The 17062-nt window shown below is 46.7% G+C and overlaps 1 protein-coding gene across 1 annotated transcript in view; it reads left to right on the top strand.

The window, feature by feature from the left end:
- ATP10B (ATPase phospholipid transporting 10B (putative)) overlaps window positions 1–17062 on the top strand; it is a 605931-nt gene that overhangs the window by 443845 nt on the left and 145024 nt on the right. The window contains exon 6 of the mRNA XM_069763782.1: window positions 8802–8996. Within this exon, the coding sequence (XP_069619883.1) occupies window positions 8802–8996 (195 nt within the window). The remainder of the gene's footprint in view (window positions 1–8801; window positions 8997–17062) is intronic.

The raw sequence follows: 17062 nt of genomic DNA, 5'->3' as shown, positions 1-17062 counted from the left end.
TTGGACCCCAAAAGTTGTTGTCCTATTTGTCCTGAGTACGCTGATACCCCATATGTTGGGGTAAACCCCTGTTTGGGCACACGGGAGAGCTCGGAAGGGAAGGAGCACTGTTTTACTTTTTCAACGCAGAATTGGCTGGAATTGAGATCGGACGCCATGTCGCGTTTGGAGAGCCCCTGATGTGCCTAAACAGTGGAAACCCCCCAATTATAACTGAAACCCTAATCCAAACACACCCCTAACCCTAATCCCAACAGTAACCCTAACCACACCTCTAACCCTGACACACACCTAACCCTAATCCCAACTGTAAATGTAATCTAAACCCTAACCGTAACTTTAGCCCCAACCCTAACTGTAGCCTTAACCCTAGCCCCAACCCTAACTTTAGCCCCAACCCAAACTGTAGCCCTAACCCTAGCCCTAACCATAGCCCTAACCCTAACTTTAGCCCCAACCCTAACTGTAGCCTTAACCCTAGCCCTAACCATAGCCCTAGCCCTAGCCCTAACCCTAGCCCTAACCCTAGCCCTAACCCCAACCCTAGCCCTAACCCTAGCCCTAACCCTAGCCCTAGCCCTAGCCCTAACCCTAGCCCTAACCCTAGCCCTAACCCTAGCCCTAGCCCAAACCCTAGCCCTAACCCTAACCCTAATGGAAAAATGGAAATAAATACATTTTTTTACTTTTTCCCTAACTAAGGGGGTGATGAAGGGGGGTTTGATTTACTTTTATAGCGGGTTTTTTAGCGGATTTTTATGATTGGCTGCCGTCACACACTGAAAGACGCTTTTTATTGCAAAAAATATTTTTTGCGCTACCACATTTTGAGAGCAATAATTTTTCCATATTTTGGTTCACAGAGTCATGTGAGGTCTTGTTTTTTGCGGAACGAGTTGACGTTTTTATTGGTAACATTTTCGGGCACGTTACATTTTTTGATCGCTTTTTATTCCGATTTTTGCGAGGCAGAATGACCAAAAACCAGCTATTCATGAATTTCTTTTTGGGGAGGCGTTTATACCGTTCCGCGTTTGGTAAAATTGATAAAGCAGTTTTATTCTTCGGGTCAGTATGATTACAGCGACACCTCATTTATATCATTTTTTTATGTTTTGGCGCTTTTATACGATAAAAACTATTTTATAGAAAAAATAATTATTTTTGCATCGCTTTATTCTCAGGACTATAACTTTTTTTTTTTTGCTGATGATGCTGTATGGCGGCTCGTTTTTTGCGGGACAAGATGACGCTTTCAGCGGTATCATGGTTATTTATATCTGTCTTTTTGATCGTGTGTTATTCCACTTTTTGTTCGGCGGTATGATAATAAAGCGTTGTTTTTTGCCTCGTTTTTTTTTTTTTTTTCTTACGGTGTTTACTGAAGGGGTTAACTACTGGGCCAGTTTTATAGGTCGGGTCGTTACGGACGCGGCGATACTAAAGATGTGTACTTTTATTGTTTTTTTTTTTATTTAGATAAAGAAATGTATTTAGGGGAATAATTTTTTTTTTTTTTTTCATTATTTAGGAATATTTTTTTTTATTTTTTTTTACACATTTTGAAAATTTTTTTTTTACTTTTTTACATTGTCCCATGGGGGGACATCACAGATCAGTGATCTGACAGTGTGCACAGCACTCTGTCAGATCACTGATCTGACATGCAGCGCTGCAGCCTTCACAGTGCCTGCTCTAAGCAGACTCTGTGAAGCCACCTCCCTCCCTGCAGGACCCGGATCCGCGGCCATCTTGGATCCGGGGCTGGAGGAAGCAGGGAGGGAGGTGAGACCCTCGCAGCAACGCGATCACATCGCGTTGCTGCGGGAGGCTCAGGGAAGCCCGCAGGGAGCCCCCTCCCTGCGGGAAGCTTCCCTATACCACCGGCACATCGCGATCATCTTTGATCGCGATGTGCCAGGGGTTAATGTGCCGGGGGCGGTCCGTGACCGCTCCTGGCACATAGTGCCGGATGTCAGCTGCGATAAACAGCTGACACCCGGCCGCGATCGGCGGCGCTCCCCCCGTGAGCGCCGCCGATCGCGCTGGACGTACTATCCCGTCCGTGGTCATGGGGGCCTACCCCACCTCGACGGGATAGTACGTCCCTTGTCAGAAAGGGGTTAATGTACACTCTGCACCTCATCTTGACTTAAAAAACAGAAATGTAGAAATTTTTGCAGATTTCCTAAAAAAGAAAAACTGAAATATCACATGGTCATAAGTCTTCAGACCCTTTGCTTAGACACTCACATTTAAGTCACATGCTGTCCATTTCCTTGTGATCCTCCTTGAGATGGTTTTACTCCTTCATTGAAGGCCAGCTGTGTTTAATAAAACTGATAGGACTTGATTTTGAAATATACACACCTGTCTCTATAAGACCTCACAGCTGACAGTGCATGTCGGACCAAATGAGAGTCATGAGGTCAAAGGAACTGGCCAAGGAACTCAGAGACAGAATTGTGGCAAGACACAGATCTGGCCAAGGTTCCAAAAGAATTTCTGCAGTACTCAAGGTTCCTAAGAGCACGATGGCCTCCACAATCCTTAAATGGAAGAGGATTGGAACCACCAGAAGTCTTCCTAGACCTGGCCATCCAGTCAAACTGAGCAATCATGGAGAAGAGCCTTGGTGAGAGGGGTAAAGAAGAACCCCAAGATCACTGTAGCTGAGCTCCAGAGATGCAGTATGGAGATGGGAGAAAGTTCCACAAAGTCATCTATAACTGCAGCCCTCCACCAGTCAAGCCTTTATGGCACAGTGGCCTGACGGAAGCCTCTCCTCAGTGCAAGACATATGAAAGCCTGCATAGAGTTTTCTAAAAAAACACATAAAGGACTCCCAGAATATGAGAAATAAGATTCTCTGGTCTGATGAGACAAAGATAGACCTTTTTGGTGATAATTCTAAGTGATGTGTGGAGAAAACCAGGCACTGCTCATCACCTTCCCAATACAATCCCTACGGTGAAACATGGTGGTGGCAGCATCATGCTATGTGGGTGTTTTTCAGCTGGAGGGACAGGTCGACTGGTTGTCATTGAAGGAAACATGAATGCGGCCAAGTACAGAGATATCCTGCATGAAAACCTCTTCCAGAGTGCCTTGGACCTCCGACTTGGCTGAAGGTTCACCTTCCAACAAGACAATGACCCTAAGCACACAGCTAAAATAACAAAGGAGAGGCTTCAAAATAACTCTGTGACCATTCTTGACTGGCCCAGCCAGAGCCCTGACCTAAACTCAATTGATCATCTCTGGAGAGATCTGAAAATGACTGTCCACCAACATTCACTATCCAACCTGACGGAACTGGAGAATATTTGCAAGGAAGAATGGCAGAGGATCCCAAAATCCAGATGTGAAAAACTTGTTGCATCATTCCCAAGAAGACTCATGGCTGTACTAGCTCAAAAGGTGCTTCTACTCAATAATTTAGATTGTGAGCCCCATCGGGGACAGTGAAGATAATGTGTGCAAACTGTAAAGCGCTGCGGAATATGTTAGCGCTATATAAAAATAAAGATTATTATTATTATTATTAATACTGAGCAAAGAGTTTGGATACTTATGACCATGTGATATTTCAGTTTTTCTTTTTTAATAAATTTGCAAAAATTACTATATTTCTGCTCTTTTCAGTCAAGATGGGGTGCAGAGTGTACATTAATGAGATAAAAAACAAACTTTTTTGAATTTACCAAATAGCTGCAATGAAACAAAGAGTGAAAAATTTAAAGGGGTCTGAGAACTTTCCGTACGCACTGTACATGTATTTGGTGCAGTCTAATACCCCAATTGGTGGAAACAAGTAGAAGGACATGTATTGTGCCATGTGCACAGTGATTTTGAACTTACTGAAGCCCCTTAGTATTCTCTCTCACGATACCCCTATCATGGCCATTATAGAGTACTGAATTATGTTCCTAAAAAAATGACACACTGAGTATTGTACCCCTTCAGTATATTTTCCCCCTACAACTTCTTGCTCACATGTATAGAAGGAAGTCTAGTGCCCCCAGCAAAGTAAGATGACCCCACGGTGCCAACAACACAGTATGTAACTCCCACAACATGATGCCACTAAAGTAGCCCCCATATGATGTCCCCATAGTTCTCCAGACAGAGTATCATGGTCACAATAAAGTATGATGGCGTCACAGCCCACCACTCCCATGATCCCCATGCAGTATGATGGCCCTTAAAGTTCTCCCCTTAGTATGATAGCCCCACAGCCTCTCGCTTAGTATGGTAACCCACAGAACCCCCCACCCCACATAGTTTGGGGGCCCTCACAGTCCACTCACCACTCTGTTAGATGGCCCCCCACAGTCCATCCCCCAATCAGTATGAAGCTACAACAATCTCCCTCAGACACTCAGTATGATGGCCTCGACAGCCTCACACTCAGTATGGGTGTCCCCATAGTCCAGTCCTCCTTCAGTATGATGGCCTCCTCCATCCATTCCATACTAAAACAACCTGTTTTCCGGGTTACAATGCTTTCCCAAAAAAAGACCGAAGAGATCAATAACATATGAAACACCAAATAGTTTATTGAAGCTATTTTGGAAGAAGCGAGGCGAAATGCACGTCGAGGTGATGAGACACCACACCTTACATCCACTGTGCCCTGGTAACCGTTGCAATATTAGATAAATTATTCTTTTTTCATAAATCAGCATTTTGTCTTAGACCATGGGCATTACATAGTTTTATTGGCTGAGCACAGTACCAGGTATTTTACAGGGAACCAGAGGGTTATTTCTATAGACATTAGGTCTGTTATTCTTTAAATAACCCCTTTATTTGATCTGATATTAGTTCTACTTCTTTACCTTTATCTGCATTGCGGTATACATTATGAGCACAGTGTAAGACCGGTTTCACACGTCCTGATATTTCCGGTACCGGGAAAAATGGTACCGGAGATATCAGGGTCCGTATGTCTGTCTGTGTACTATGTGCGGCACACATGTGGCAACCATGTGCTGCATCAGTCACACACAGACGGCTGCCAGGGAAGCAGCGCTACGGTAAGCGTTGTTCCCCTGCGTGTGGTGCTGAAGTTGGCTGTCATCCCTTCTCCCCTGCTCGCCAGCCGAGAATGAATGAAAGAAAAACCCGACGTGGGGTCCCCCCTATGTTTTTATACCAACCCAGCAATACTCACAGATGCTGGCTGCTATTCTCAGGCTGGTAAGGGGCCATGGGTATGCCCCCCTCCCCCCCAGCCTTTAAACTGCAGCCCTCCGCTGCCCAGAAAAGGCGCACCTATTAGATGCACCAATTCTGGAGCATTACCCGGTTTTTCCCACTTGCCCTGTAGCAGTGGCAAGTGGGGTAAAGAGGGGTTAATGTCACCTTCCTATTGTAAGGTGACAATAAGCCGGCTTAGTGATGGAGGGGTGTAAATAAGACACCTCTCCATTACTAATCCTATAGTTGTTAAAGGGTTAATAAAACACCACACAGTAAGAATAAAGTATTTTAATGAAATCATACACCACAAAGTTTCCCATCTTTATTATTCAGCCAATCCAAGCGAAGCCCTCGATCTTCTGTAAAAATAATAAACCAACAATATACCCATACCTGTCCGGCGTACAGTCAGTCCCATGGCGTAATCCATATCTGGGGAATGTACAGTTTACAACTGGGAGCCGTGCTAATGTGACCACCCCCAGCTGTAAACTACTGGGGAATGAATGAGATGCTGCGGGCGCAGGCTCAGTAACTAGCGGTGACGTCAGACACAGTATCATGGCCACCATACAGTATGATGGCCTGTCAGTATGATACCCCCACTCATTATGATACTCCCACAGCCCTCTACTCAGCATAATTCCTCTCACCACTAAGAATGATTGCATCTCACAGCCCTCACTTACTATGGGAAACCACGCAGACATTCTGTTAGTATAGGGGCTACCATAACCCACCACTTAGTATGGGGGAACAACACAGCCCAAAACTTAGTATGGGGGCCAACACAGCAAGCCATTTATTATGGGGGCATACACAGCTCACCACTTAGTATGTACTGTAAGCCACCACAGCCCACCAATTAGTATTTGACTACTACAGCCCCCCACTTAGTATTGGTGGCCCCACTGCTCGCAAGTTAGTTTTGGGGACCCCACAGTCCCTCACTTAGTATAGGGACCCAAAAACCCTCACTTAGTATGGGGGCCACCACAGCCTGCCACTTAGGATGAGGGCCACCATAGCCGACCACTTAGTTTAGAGGCTAACACAGTCCACCATTTAATATAGGGGTATGATGTCCCCACACAGTATCATGGCAACCATAGAGTATGATGGCATGTTAGTGTGATACCCCCACTCAGTAAGAGATTCCAACAGTCCCTCACTTAGTATGGGGGACGGCACAGCCCCTTACTTAATATGGGGAACTATCACAGCCCACCACTTAGTATGGGGGAACCCACAGTCCCTCACTTAATATGGGGGACCCCACAGCCCCTCACTTGGTATGGGGGACCCCACAGCCCCTTACTTAGTATGGGAAACCACCACATCCCACCACTTAGTATGGGGGACCGCCACAACTTGAACCTTAGTATGGGACCACCACACTCTCCTCCCTGCTCTGTATGGGGGCCTCCACATTCCCCCACTCAATATGGGGACCTCATAGTTCCACATTTGTATCTTGGCCAGCCACAGTCTCCACCCCCACTCGGTATCATGGCCAGCAACAGTCCGCCCTCCAATTTTGTATAATGGGTCCCACAGCCCAGGCCCCAACTTGGTATCATTGCCCTCCCATCCCTCCACTCAAAATGTTGGCTTACATAGGTCTCCACTCAGTTTGAGGGCCCCTCCACTAAATATGAGGGCCCCCACAGCCTCCACTCAATATGAGGACCCCCACAGCCCCTTATTCAGCATAGGGGTCCCCGCAGCACCTTGCTTAGTATGGGAACTCCTTCAGTCCCATAGAGAAAGTATGATGACTAGTGCCCCCAGCAAGGTATGATGCCACCAAAAGAGTATAATACATCCACACATGATACCACTAAAGTGCCACCCCGTATGATATCTCCATAGGTCCCCCAGATACATAGCATGGCCACCATATAGTATGATGGCCTGTCCGCAATACCCCCACAGCTCCCACTCCGCATGATTCACCCCCCCCCCCCCACATGCAGTATGCTGAGTCTCACAGCCCCCCACTCAGAATTATGGCATTTAAGGTGTTAGCAATTATTGCGGCTCGGCTCTGATCATGGCTCGACTCTGATCGCTGCTGTTTAAAGCAGTTGCTGACTATTTAACGCAGCCACCATCTGCTGAGGGCTCAGCTCCTGATTCCACCGAATACCCCTGCAACAGATGTGCACCATACATGTATGGTGAATTTTGGGAAGTGGTCAGACAGGTCGACCTCACTTTATTCTGTGCAGAACAATCATTAATCTATGCTCGCAAAACAATGGTATTATCATTATCGGCAGCACATGTCCTGCTTAGACATTACAATGTGCTGTTGAGAATGATGATTTTTAAGTAAGTTAAAAATCATTACACGTGACGAATGTTCATTTTGCTCATTCATTGCACGTTTAGCAGCCATGGGTTCGCTAGTATAAATGCACTGTTAACATTCACAGTCCTATAATCTGACATAATTTGTTGGGGAAGAGTTGGGAAGTCCCCAAACATATAAGATCGTGGTCTGGTCTTGCCAAATTTTGTGATTTTGACTTTGCTTTTATGTATTTTGGCACCTTTACCTTACTCTGCTTCTTCCATAAGTTTCGTTTATAACTCCTAACAAGGATAATCTTACAGTTCACCCTACAGCCATCAGAGGTGAGCCTGTACTACCGAGGATTGGCTACTTAACGATCAGCAGACTGTTTTGTTTTTTTTATACTACATGCTGATAGACAATTTGATTTAATCCGTTTCATTTCTTCTTTTCTCTTAGGTTACTTTCACACATCAGGTTTTTACAGTCAGGCAATATTCGGCGAGTTTTTAGAAAAACAGATCCGTTTTTTTTTTCTGCCAGATCCGTTTTATTTCTCATCGAGTTGTATTAGCGCTGGGTTGCCCCTGATGGCCACATGTTTCATCCGTTTTTTGCCAGATCCGTCAAACATTTGTTTTCCGGCGGCCAGAGAAAACGTCCAGAGGAACTTTTTTCTGTCCGGCGAAAAAAATGCCCAGCGACTGTTCCAGCAATAATCCGTTCTGGAGGGTCTCTCTCTCTTTTTCCCCGGAACAGGAAGTCCAAACTCTATCCCCGAGTTCAATTTAAAAAAAAACAGATCCGTTACATCAGTTTTTTACAACCTGCAACGGATCCGTTTTTCCAAAAATTTGCCGGATCCTGCCTTATGGCAAAAAACTGATGTGTGAAAGTAGCCTTATTGTAACTGAGGCTGAAGCGCTCTGGATTTCAGTGGTGCATTTCCCGATCCTCTGCCTTTCTGGCTCTGATTTATGCCTGGAGCCGCTGTCTTTGGTTTGATTGACAGCTCACTGTCTTGACTACACATCTAGTTAGCTGTCGGGGAAACAAAAAAAAAGGCGGTAGACCGGAAATAGAGGCAGGAAAGGCAGAAGCTCGGAAAGTACTCTGATCACACCCAGAGTACTTAAGTGTAAGTAATTGTATGGAATGCCAGATTTTATAACTATACATATTGGCCTTATATCTTAATGTGTTACATGACAATCTAAGCTGTTTGGGGAGTTTGATTGTCATGATAAAATTCCTTTCAAAGCTGCTCCATTGATGGTTTCTCCTTTGCCTCACACAGGTCGGCAAACTTCTACTTTCTTATGCTTGCTATTTTGAACTGGATGCCTCAAGTTGAAGTGTTTCATAAGGAGATCACTATGGTGCCGCTTGTCATAGTGCTGCTTGTTATTGCGTTCAAGGATGCTGTGGAAGATTATAAAAGATATCTCAACGACAGGAAGATCAATCTGAGGAGAACCTGTGTGTATAACAAGTAAGAGCTCTTCATACTACATGGTTTCACAAAAGCCATAAATAAAATAATAAAAACACAAGACACCAAAGTGTGGAAGAATAAAGGCCATGGTGTTTATTTAGGGTAGCTGAAAAGTCCATTAAAACATTTAATAAATTAATAACCAATAGACCAATAAATTAACAATATTTATACTAAACCAGTCCACCCAGAAAACTGGGCGATTTTTCCCTCAAATAAGACAACACGACAAAGGAGATAAACATTAAAAAGGGGAAGAGAGGATGGGATCTTCGTTCTTCTGACAGGATGATGAGAGAACTGTCAGCACCTCAGATTTTTATCTTTTCTCTTCCCGGTCTTTTTCAAAGCAGCCAATCAAAAACATGAAAAAGAGCGCCAAAAACCACCAGCTAAAACTGGAAATAACCTGCTTGTGGTCTCCACAGCTTACTGCTTGACCTTTTGACCTTGCCTCATATAAAGGAATTAACTCTTAGTAACCAAAACATAACAGAAACCCAAGACAGATATAAAATTAAGCTAGAGTCTGTTACCATGCTGCGATTCAGGGGGGCTACCTTTATTAGTGATGAGCGAATGTGCTGGGATACGGTGTCATCAGTGCATGCTCGTGTGCTAAGAGTGTCTTCAGCATGCTCGAAAAATGTTTGAGTCCCCGCAGCTGCATGTCTCGCGGCTGTTTATTAGGCAATCCCTGCATATGTTGCGGCTGTCTAACCGTGAGCACACGAGCATGCGGGATAACACCTTTTCCGAGCATGTTCGCTCATCACTAGTCATTATGTATGTGGTGCTTAGAGAACATTGATTTCTGTTTGGGGTTCTACACTTTTTCGGGACATTACATGTATATACTTAAATTTGTATTTGAAGCTAAATTTCATTTTTTCAATAAGGTTCATTAAAAATTTTGCAACGTTTTGCTTTTGCAGGCTCATTGTTTCACTGCATATTCAACTTTGATGTGGTCTGAGGTCATAATTCAACTGAAAGTAGCTTGTAAAAAGCCAGATAAGAGTTGCAAGCTTCCCGTTAGACTGCTATAGCACTGCAATGACTGACAGGTCTCTGCCTATGGAAGCACGCAGGGAGAGACCTGTCAATCCAGGGCAGCGGATGGAGAGGAGCTGCCGGGGATCTGCCTGCCCTACTAGTCTACAGCAAGTCTCAGTCGCTGGCGGCTATTAAGGATGTTTTTAGATTTTTCTGGGTTTATATATATATATATATATATATATATATACACTTTATTTTACATTTTTTTTCAATTTCAGCAATTTTTACTTCTTTTTCCCCTTTTACTTAGTTCCGATATGGAACTTCTGTATTTTAGGATATTAGATCAATCAGTTTTACACTGAAGCTGCGCCTGTTAGACCTGTTTTTTCCATCATACATGACGGCACCACAAGAGAGGGGATCCGCCCATCAAGGACAGGAAACCTTCAAGATAAAAGGGGCGGCTCCTCTCTCCACATCAGTTGGTTTCCTGTCCTTGACGGGGAACCCTCAAGATGGAAGACATCTGATGAAGATTGAAGAGGATGCCGGGATCTGGGTCGGGTGGACTTGGGCAGGCGCTGTCTGCTGCACCCGTCACCAGGTACCCGTAGTCGCCTCGGGGGTCAATGTATACCATGCCCCCCCTGAGCGAAGCATGGCCACAGCCCGCGAGGCGAATGCCCGGGTGAAGTTGGAGCCTCGGAGGCCTTCCCTTTTACCAAAAAAAAAAAAAAAAAAATCCACCTGCCAATTGTCCTCGGAGGTCACAAAGGTGCTCCCTCCCTGTTGACTATGGTGGCCATGCAGCCTGTGAGACACATCGGTGCCCAGGCTAGGTAAGGCTCCTTGGAGGTTTTATGCCATCCCTGTTGAGCACTGCAGATGGTCCCCACAGCCCACCCCCTCCCCTTCCCCCCTCTCCTTCCTTCCTGGATCGGTACCTGAGACAAGCGGAGAGGTGTGGAGCGGTATCTGACAGCATGGATCTGGAGGTGAGCGTGGCGTGTCGGACGGAGGGGACACTGCAGAGTTTCCTGCCTGGCCGGCGCCGTGATTCCAGGGGGCGGCCGCGCGTGCGCACATCGCTGGGCAGCAGCGCTCGGAACGTTTGTGCAGGGCACTGGGGCAGGAGGACAGGAATCTTCGGCGCGCACCGGAAGTAAGGGCCGGATGCGCGCCTGGAAGGTGAGTGCATGGACGCTGGAGGGCGACAGAGCAGCGCGCACCGGAAGTAAGTGCAGGGTGCGCGCGCAGAACCTAGCGGTGGCACTTGGGTCAGAGGCAGGATCAACCAGGTGAATGATTAAGAGCGCGCCCCGGAAGTGGTGCCAGGGGCACGCTTTGTTTATACAGCAGCATTGCGCTAGCGGTGGCAGATGCAGGATCAACCAGGTGTTTGATTGATTACATGCACGGAGGTGGTGCAGGCATGATCAGCCAGGTAGTTAATTGGATTAAATACACCTGGTGCTGAGCAGCCAATAAAGGCAGGATCAACCAGGTGATTCATTAAAAAAAAAAAAAAAAAAAGTGAATCTATTTAAACGAGCTAGAAGTGCTGCCCTGTGTCACTAAAACCAGGTCAGGTTGAAGGTGACTACTCTTGTGTGCTGGTGTGTATAATGGAGAGTTTCTCGCCAGAGCATTTGATGCCACAGCAGGAGGTGCAGGAGAGGCGGTCTCGCTCAAGCGAAAAGAGCCAGACCCGCCATGTCAGCAGCAAAAGCTGCTCGGACAGTATACGGACGGATCGGCGTAACAAGGAGGGGTCCCTAGTCTCATTGGGAGACACGGAGAAAACCAGCCAACCTCCGGATCCGGTACCCGTACTTTGAAAACGTCCGAGTGGTGAGTGAACTACGAGAAAGTCCAGCACGCTAGTGTCTGTTCTTTTCTCTTCTCTTATCTCCGTCTGTCCCCTCTTTTCTTACATACATTGCGGGGTGGAGTATAGGAGGTCCCCAAAAAGTATAAGGCGAAGACTAAAAATAGAGAATGTCCCTTATGTAAAAAGCCTTTAATGTCATCTTGGGGTAAAAGACTGTGTCAGGACTGTATTAACCAGACTGTGGCGGAGGAAACACCCTCCTTTACGGACAGCCTAAGATCTCTGATTCAGTCCGAAGTCTCTAAGTCCGTAAGAGCATTACAGACACCTGACACAGATGCCAGATCTAGGGACAAATCCAGCCCCTCTATAGCATCCCAAAGGGATTCCTCGGGGTCAGAGCAGGATTCTAATACGGCCCGCTCTTCTGATAGTAGCTCTGAGGAGGAAGACACCTTTCCAGCAGAGGCTACAGATAAACTTATTAAAGCTGTTCGCTCTACCATGGGGCTGGTAGAGGAGAAGGCCAAAAAGACAGCCCAAGAACTCATGTTCAGTGGCCTACAAAAGAAGAAACGGAGATCATTCCCTGTTAACGATCAAATACAAGAACTGATCAAAAGGGAATGGCAAAAGCCAGAAAAAAGGTCCCAGATAACTACCTCCCTAAAAAGAAGGTATCCCTTTGAAGAGGAAGCATCCTCATCTTGGGACAGAGCCCCAAAAATCGATGTGGCGGTCTCAAAAGTGGCCAGGAAATCCTCCCTGCCGTTCGAGGACCTAGGTTCTCTAAAAGAACCTCTGGACAGGAAGGTGGACAGTTCCCTGAAGACAGCTTGGGAAGCCTCAGCGGGAGCACTAAGGCCAGCTATCGCGGCCACTTGTGTCGCCAGATCCCTTAAGATCTGGATAGACAACCTGGAGGAACAGGTGGAGCAAAAAGCTCCCAGGGAAGCTATTTTAGAGTCACTTCCAACTATGAGGGCAGCGGCTATGTTTCTGGCTGAAGCATCAGCAGACTCTGCTAGGCTGGCAGCAAAATCAGCAGCGTTAGCTAACACTGGACGCCGTGCCGTATGGCTTAAATGCTGGCCAGGGGACACTCAGGCCAAAATGAAGCTTTGTTCTTTGCATTGTGAGGGAAACTTCCTGTTCGGACCAGCATTAGATGAGGTACTAGAGAAGGCCGGGGATAAAAAGAAGAACTTTCCAAGACAGCCGTTTCAGCCCTTTTGTCGCTCCTTTCGGAGAGGCCAAAGATTCCGAAGACAGCAGTACAGGGACCGAGACAGAAGCAACCTGGACAAGCGACCCAGGGGAGGAAAGGGCTTCTATTTCGGCAAGTCCCCCAGAGACACCAAAAAACCCTCCCAGTGACGGTCCTTCTCAGGTGGGAGGGAGGCTCTCTCACTTCCTTCCAGCCTGGGAGAGGATCTCCTCCAGCATATGGATCCGGCAGATCGTAGGATCAGGCCTAAGAATAAAGTTTCACCACTGGCCTCCAAGAAGATATATGCAGACCCCGGTACAGTCCTCCCAAGAGAAGCAAGACAGTCTGGAGGGGGAAGTAACATCACTCCTAGACAAGCACGTCTTGGAAGAAGTTCCTATAGACGAAAGGAGGGAAGGATTTTATTCCCCTCTTTTTCTCATAAAAAAACCGGACAACTCTTGGAGGACAATTATAAATCTAAAAGGCCTCAACAAATTTCTTGTAGTACCATCATTCAAGATGGAAACCATAAAATCGGCGGTGAAACTTCTCTATCCCCAGTGCTACATGTCCGTCCTCGACCTCAAGGACGCTTATTATCACGTCCCAATCAGACAACAAGATCGTCAGTTCCTCAGAGTGGCAGTTCAGATGGGGTCCCAGCTGCGTCACTTCCAGTACAGGGCTCTGCCCTTTGGGATAGCAACCGCCCCACGCGTATTTACGAAGCTGATTGCAGAGGTCACAGCACATCTCAGGGAAAAGGACACTCCAATAATTCCCTACTTGGACGACTTCCTGATAGTGGGAAAGAACTTTTCTCACTGTCAGGAGCAGGTCAGGATAGTGATGGACACTCTTCAGACACTGGGATGGCAACTAAATCTCAAGAAGTCCAAGTTAGAGCCGGCAATGGTCCAGAATTTCCTGGGGATAACGGTGGACTCCGTGGCACAGGAGTGCCGCCTCCCAGAAGAAAAAGAAGAAAAAATCAAACAGATGATTATGGCCACATTAAAAAAGCCGGAAATGACCTTAAGAAGGGCCATGTCGGTGTTGGGGTCCCTAACCTCCTGCATACCGGCAGTAAAATGGGCCCAGTTCCATGCAAGAGAACTGCAATGGTGTGTGCTGCAGAACGACCGAGAACTTCAGGGACAGTTAGAGCAGAAGCTCACTCTCCCACTCTCTGTGCTCCAATCTCTCAGATGGTGGTTACAGATAGAGTCATCCCCCAGAGGAGTTCCCTGGACATTCACAGCCTCCATGGGACGCCAGTCCATGGGGATGGGGAGCTCACTCAGACTCACTATGGGTCCAAGACCCCTGGGCTCAAGAGGAGAAAGATCTATCCTCAAACGAGGGAGCTCCTAGCAATAGAAAGAGCGCTAGAGAGATTACTTCCACACTTGGCAGGGCATCATGTGAGAGTCCTATCGGACAACCGAATGGGAACGGTCCCTAAAAAAGTCCGTTTTTCAACGGATAGTGCACATGTGGGGAAAACTCAGGGTGGACCTCTTTGCCTCAAAAGTCAACAAGAAAGTCCAAAAATTCTGCTCCCTGAACCCTACAGACAGGCCGTTGGCAGTAGACGCCTTCAGCATAAAATGGACATCTGGACTCCTGTATGCCTTCCCACCGATATGTCTAATCCCAGTGGTTCTGAGGAAGATCAGGGAAGACAAGGCCAGAGTGATCGTGATAGCGCCCTTCTGGCCGAAAAGACCGTGGTTCTACTGGCTGAGAGTGATGTCAGTGACGGACCCGTGGGTTCTCCCGGAAGACCAGGACCTTCTAACTCAGGGTCCCTTCAACCACCCGCAGAACTCCGGGCTTCATTTGACAGCCTGGCATTTGAGCGGTCGTTACTAGAGAAAGAAGGGTTCTCAGCTGGGTTAATATCCACCTTGCTCAGCAGCAGAAAACTAGTAACGACCAAGATCTATGGGAGGATATGGAAGAAATTCCTGTCCAGCTCAGGGCCAATACGGGAAGGGGAGGTCCCGATAGTGGCAATACTGGAGTTCCTGCAGAAGGGCTTAGATCTGGGGTTAGCTGTTAGTACCCTCAAAGTACACATTTCAGCCTTAGCAGCCCTATTCAACTGTGACCTGGCAAGTAATAGGTGGGTGGTGAGGTTTATCCGAGCCTGTAGTAGAGCTGACTCTGTCCCATCTCCTACTCCTCGACCATGGGATCTAAATCTAGTGTTAACTGCCCTGACGGAAAGCCCCTTTGAGCCGTTAAATACAACTTCTGATAAAATACTAACATTAAAAACAGCTTTGTTAGTGGCACTTACATCGGCCCGTAGGGTGGGGGATTTACACGCGTTGTCAGCTGACCCCCCTTACACACAAATTATGGACGATAGGGTTGTATTAAAATTAGATCCGGCATATCTCCCCAAAGTGGTATCGAGATTCCATAGAGCTCAGGATATAACCCTACCCTCTTTCTGTCCCAATCCCAGTAACAAAAAAGAGGAGAGACTCCATTGCCTAGACGTTAGGAGATGTATCCTACAGTATCTAGAGGTGACTAAATCCTGGAGGAAACAGAGGGCTTTATTTGTTTCATTCCAGGGGTCAAGGAAGGGCCTTAAAGCCTCAAAACAGACTATAGCTAGATGGGTGAGAGAGGCCATTATTCTAGCATATAGTAGTGCAGGCAGGGTTGTTCCACAGGGTCTGAAAGCCCACTCCACGAGGGCCATGGCGACGTCGTGGGCGGAGAGAGCAGATGCTACCATCGACCAAATCTGTAAGCCGGCCACTTGGTCCTCTCCGTCTACATTTTTTTAAACATTATAGACTAGACCTATCTGCTACCTCTGATCTCACTTTTGGGAGAAGAGTGTTACAAGCAGTGATCCCTCCCTAGAAGAGAATACAAATCTCTGTAACTCTCTCGTGGTGCCGTCATGTATGATGGAAAAACACGGGTATTACATACCTGGTAATGTGTTTTTTCATGAGACATGACGGCACCCTTATATTCCCACCCTTTTGATCACGTCATTAGTTGGGTGCATTATTAGCATTATTTGTATTATACACTCCCTGGGGTATCGGTGAATAGAACTGTATAGGATGTATTATTTATGTGTACACTAACCAGCGGAGTTCCTCTCGTACTCTGTAAAACAACTGATGTGGAGAGAGGAGCCGCCCCTTTTATCTTGAAGGTTTCCTGTCCTTGATGGGCGGATCCCCTCTCTCGTGGTGCCGTCACGTCTCATGAAAAAACACATTACCAGGTATGTAATACCCATGTTTTTTTTAGAGCCATAGAGGCCAGAGAAGCTGGATGACCCAAAGGCCAACCCAAAGGTCAATACTTGCCATGGCAACTACCGGTACCCCATGATTAAAGATTGAGCCCCTTTCTCAACCATCTAAATACTGTTGCTGTTGACAGCGGTATCTTGGGGGTTAAAAGCTAATACTGATCATGGTCGTTGAAGCTGATGATGGTGCTTGCTCTCTTTGTGAGCTGGTGCCATCATCGTGCTGTACATGTATGGAGATTTGCGGGAAGTCATTTCCCACTGCAGTGGATTCCAGGAAGGGGTTAAAAAATCCTCCTCTCCATATTGACCTACCACCAAATGTCAAGCAGTGCGAGGAAAGAGACCCCTCTGCTCCCTCCGACACACTGCTCTGGGGTGATGTGATTAACTCCTCCATCTGCTTTCTCTGTTGTTCCGCAAAGGTCTCAGGAGCTCCGATGCCCGGTGGGCTGCAGATAACCACCTCAGGGGCTGCATGAGACCCCTTATCTACATAATAAGACTTCATGGACTGCTTAGCTAAGTTACGAAAATGACATACTGCACTAAGAACAATCGTTGTGCCATATTGCAGTGAACACATGCAGGAAAGTAGCAAACTACGAAGAGGGCTAGGCGTTTCTCGAATGTTTCACGGCGGCATGACTAGCCCTAGCCATCTACTGTAGCTAGTTATCATATAGCTAAAACCGGTTTCACCTACGGTTTCTGAGAAGCAATGG

Source organism: Ranitomeya imitator, chromosome 4 (genome assembly GCF_032444005.1).
Source record: "Ranitomeya imitator isolate aRanImi1 chromosome 4, aRanImi1.pri, whole genome shotgun sequence".
NCBI classification, from domain to species: domain Eukaryota; kingdom Metazoa; phylum Chordata; class Amphibia; order Anura; family Dendrobatidae; genus Ranitomeya; species Ranitomeya imitator.
This window is presented reverse-complemented; position numbering and strand designations above follow the sequence as displayed.